This window comes from Sphaeroforma arctica, assembly GCF_001186125.1.
Source record: "Sphaeroforma arctica JP610 unplaced genomic scaffold supercont1.2152, whole genome shotgun sequence".
Classification (NCBI taxonomy): Eukaryota; class Ichthyosporea; order Ichthyophonida; genus Sphaeroforma; species Sphaeroforma arctica.
In genome coordinates this window covers 3,956-8,418 of record NW_014038406.1, presented here as the reverse complement: position 1 = coordinate 8,418, position 4,463 = coordinate 3,956, and the positions used below count along the sequence as shown (strand labels likewise).

The 4,463-nt window shown below is 46.8% G+C and overlaps 1 protein-coding gene across 1 annotated transcript; it reads left to right on the top strand.

Moving 5' to 3' along the window:
• Nucleotides 1–3,044: 3,044 nt before the first annotated feature.
• On the top strand, nucleotides 3,045–3,380 carry SARC_12218 (hypothetical protein; the record flags this gene model as incomplete). The annotated part of the gene is made up of 1 exon (XM_014293680.1): nucleotides 3,045–3,380. A coding segment is annotated over one exon (336 nt), but the record flags the coding sequence as incomplete, so codon positions are not given.
• Nucleotides 3,381–4,463: the final 1,083 nt, after the last annotated feature.

Here is a 4,463-nt window from a genome sequence, read left to right as displayed (position 1 = left end):
AGCTGAATGCATAGTACACACAGATAGTACCACTCAGATGAATGCATAGTACAAACAGATAGTACCACTCAGCTGAATGTACAGTACAAACGGATAGTACCACTCAGCTGAATATTTAGTACAAACGGATAGTACCACTCAGCTGAATGCATAGTACAAACGGATAGTACCACTCAGTTGAATGCATAGTACAAACGGATAGTACCACTCAGCTGAATGTATAGTACAAACGGATAGTACCACTCAGCTGAATGTATAGTACAAACGAATTGTACCACTCAGCTGAATGCATAGTACAAACAGATAGTACCACTCAGCTGAATGCATAGTACAAACAGATAGTACCACTCAGCTGAATGTATAGTACAAACGGATAGTACCACTCAGCTGAATGTATCGTATAAACGGTGAATCTGTCTGTAAAACCTGCTGTTAACGTGTGCATCATGGTTGTTGTGTGTCTATTTCGTCTGCCCATATCTGTGACTAGGACTCACTGGTGTGCTCGGTTCAGCGGGTGGTGCGGCGAAATGGGATGCGGTTGCTGATACTATTGACACTTGCACCCTTGTTTCGGGTTTTCGGTCTATTTCGTCTGTCCATATTCTTCGCACGATACGGTTTGCACTCTGGGATGCGAGTAATAGTACGTTTTCTACTCTGAAGCATAGTACTGTCTTTGGCCACACTGGTCATCCACTTCTTGTCACACGTGTATGCGGTGCGTATTGGTATCACTCGATTACGTTTTCTCAACCCTGCGTACGTTCACTCACACCTGTCTGTGTATCTTTCATCACAGGAGACGGTTTCGCCTGATTACGTTTTCGCAACCCTGAGTACGTTTACTCACACTTCCTTGCTGCGTCACTCATCTCAGGGGACGGTGGTAGACATTGACCTGTTGATTGTCCGGTGGCTGTTTGCTAAGCTGCTGATGCTGTCCAAGGAGAACTCCCTTGTCACACGCACAGTGGGCTTTAACGACCTCACCACCACCTTCTCCCTCTGCCTGACAGAACAGGTGGGTGTGAGCTTAGTTGTGTTTGTGCTGGATCTCTGTACCTGTTTATATAGTCTGTTATATTGGTTGTGTATGTGTGCGTATGTGTGTTGCTATCACATGTGTGTATATGTGTGTGTATGTGTGTATGTGTGTATGCGTGTGTCTGTGTGTATGTGTGCATGTGTGTTGCTGAAGTATACTTTTGTATCGCATCTGTTGGTTGTGGTGCATCATAGGTGTTTGCGACAAGGGCAATGTACACGCACATTCACGCACACGTGCGTGCCTATCCTATGGTTGAATGTAGACACAGCTGTCTCATTGGTTGGTAGAATGGTTAGATGATTGTAGGTACATAATCTCATAACCATGTAGGTATATTATGATTGTAGGTACATCATCTCATAACCATGTAGGTATATTTGGTAGTAGGTACAGCATCTCATAACCATGTAGGAATATTTGTGAAGGATCTAATCGGTTATCGTCTCTATTACTTTTTCGATCATCTACGCCACTGCAGGTGCAAAGACGTGCCGTTGTTGAGGCCGCGCGTATCCTAGCAACGGAGAATTGGTGGGCGCTGCCTTTCCACGAACAGTTTCCCACACCCACACAGAACCAATCAAATACCAGTGACGTCAACAATCACGGGGACCAATCAAATGAAGCGAATGTTAAAGTGGGCACGCCGCAGCCAATCACCCCGGGTGGGGGAGCCATGAACAGTGCCAAACAGCCGAACGAACCATCGCCTAATCTCATGGACAGCGACGCCATTCGTAAGTGTTGTGGGTGGACGCAACGTAGGTACAGCTACCGCTTGTGACTCACCTACACAGCCTCCATGGCCATGGCCCTGTGCCGTCACGTGTGTGATTCACACATACACCGCGAGTCTTTTGTGTATCTGTGTGAGGCGCTGTCTCTGTGTAAGCTGTATGATGTCCCGTTAGCGAGGTATTGTACTGTAACTGTACACCTGAGCTAGTCACACGACTAGAGCGTTTGAGGGTATTCAAGGTTCTCTGATTCCGTTGATTCGATCACAAACCTTTTTGTTCGGTCACTTGGGAGCGCAGTCGGTTACTGCAGACGTACAGACAGTGCGCTACTACCACGACACACATGCGTTATATATCATTCTATTTATAGAATCTATTTATAGCCCATCTAAGCTCCGTATCCTCCACTGCAGGGTGGGGCCGGTTGCTGCAGGTGCACATTGCGCGGCTGATAGTGCCGGTGATCCATCGCATGTCTGTGACGAGTTCAGACGAGAGTTGGTGCGATCGCTTTGTGGCCAATCTGCTGAGCCAGTTCAAAGACTTCATCAAGGCCGAAGCGGTGAGCAGAACGCGTTTGTTGCCTTGTCAGTAGTTCGTTCGAGCACTGTCTCACATGCGTATCCGTTTACGTTGAGCTTTGTTGACTTGTCAGTAGTTCGCTCAAGCACTGTCTCACATGCGTATCCGTTTACGTTGGGCTTTGTTGCCTTGTCAGTAGTTCGCTCAAGCACTGTCTCACATGCATATCCGCTTACGTTAAAACCCTCTTCTCTATAATTTGGTTTCGAGGGTTCAGATTGCGCTCACCTGTCTCATGCTTTGCCTGCATCGTGTATTTGTTCTTTTTATTCTCCGATTATCTACCTGAATTAAAAGTGCCGATCCTGATTTTTCTGACTCGAATTACCTTCCTTCTGGGGCCTTAATTTTGAATTTCTACTGCTATTGTCCTGAAACATTCACGTATTGAAGATCGAGACCAATAATCTTGCCCGTATACAGTTCTAAAAATAGAACAAATGATTCCTCAATACATATCGGCAAATGCGATTGATTCTAAAAATAGAACAAATGATTACCCAATACACGGTAGGATATGCGATCGATTCTAAAAATAAGAATAAATGATTCCCCAATACGTATCAGCACATACAATTGATTCTAAAAATAGAACAAATGATTCCCCAATGCATATCAGCATATACAATTGATTCTAAAAATAGAACAAATGATTCCCCAATGCATATCAGCTTATACCGTCGCCTGTGGGATGGGCGTCGCACTCACCTAGCAACACCGCGATGTCTCAGCACACTCTATCGGACAGAGACAGGCGATACAGAAACAGTGCACAGCCATCGAAAGGTAGTAGTACCAGTAGTAATAATATAGCACCGGCGCACCGCGGAGGGGGCAGTTCTATTAATAGCAGCCAATGCAATGCCAGGGCTGGTGGCCATGGCAACCACAGAGAGGCTGGGGGTGAGTGTTCTGACGGGCGTATGATCAGCAATTTCCGCATCCACACGGGATTGTTATTGCGGTTGCAGATACTATCGATACTGATGAAACACGCCGTGAAAAAGGTACGTCAACGTCAGTGGTGGTGGTGTACGGAGCCATTAGGGTTTAGGGGTGTAGAGTTTTTATAGGGGTTTAGAGGTTTAGGGTTTTTATAGGGGCTTATGGGTTTAGGGGTTTTATAGTGGTTTAGGAGTTTAGGGTTTTTATAGGGGTTTAGGGTTCTTATAGGGGTTTAGGGTTTTTAGTAGGGGTTTAAGGGTTCAGCTTGATTATCATATTGTATTCATCGAATCACAACAGCTATATCACGATAGGAATTATCTGAGCGGCTACTGGTGGCTAGTATAGGTCTCGTAGTCTAGTTCGCACCCGCAGAGGCTGTGTGCGTAAGGAGTGTATCATGTGGGTGAAGATCTTACATCTCGGCAACGCGCGCGCCACACGACCACATGGCGTTTGTATACACAATTCTTCCACAAAAAAACCCGGTTTACCCCGTTCCATAAACCTGGTTTAACAGAGATGTGACGTGTGGCTGGAGACTCTGCTGCGGTTGCTCAATGTGTACGTCACGGCCATGGGAACACCACACGATCCCATTGCGCTGTTCATAGTCGATCTGCTCAGCGCAATGATCATCGCATGGACGGCTGGAGGTATGGGCAGGACGCAGTAGTGTGACGTAGTTACCAGTGCAGTGTGATGTAGTTACCAGTGCAGTGTGACGTAGTTACTAGTGCAGTGTGACGTAGTTACCAGTGCAGTGTGATGTAGTTACCAGTGCAGTGTGACGCAGTTGCCAGTGCAGTGTGACGTAGTTGCCAGTGCAGTGTGACGTAGTTGCCAGTGCAGTGCGATGTAGTTGCCAGTGCAGTGTGACGTAGCTACCAGTGCAGTGGGGTGAGTGCTGCCCCGTAGGTCACTATGAGTGCGACCACAGTCACGCATGTGTCTCTGTCAAGTGATGTCACATGCACTGGTACTAGCACTGTACACGTGCTCGACTACTTCACTATACGTATCAAACCCCGATGTAGGGTTTGGGGTTTAAGGCCATCTATCATGGCGGTATGACATTTGCTGACGGTCGCCCATTCTGTAGTCGCCTGTGCTGTCACTGCAGATAAGACACTCTGGTCATGGCT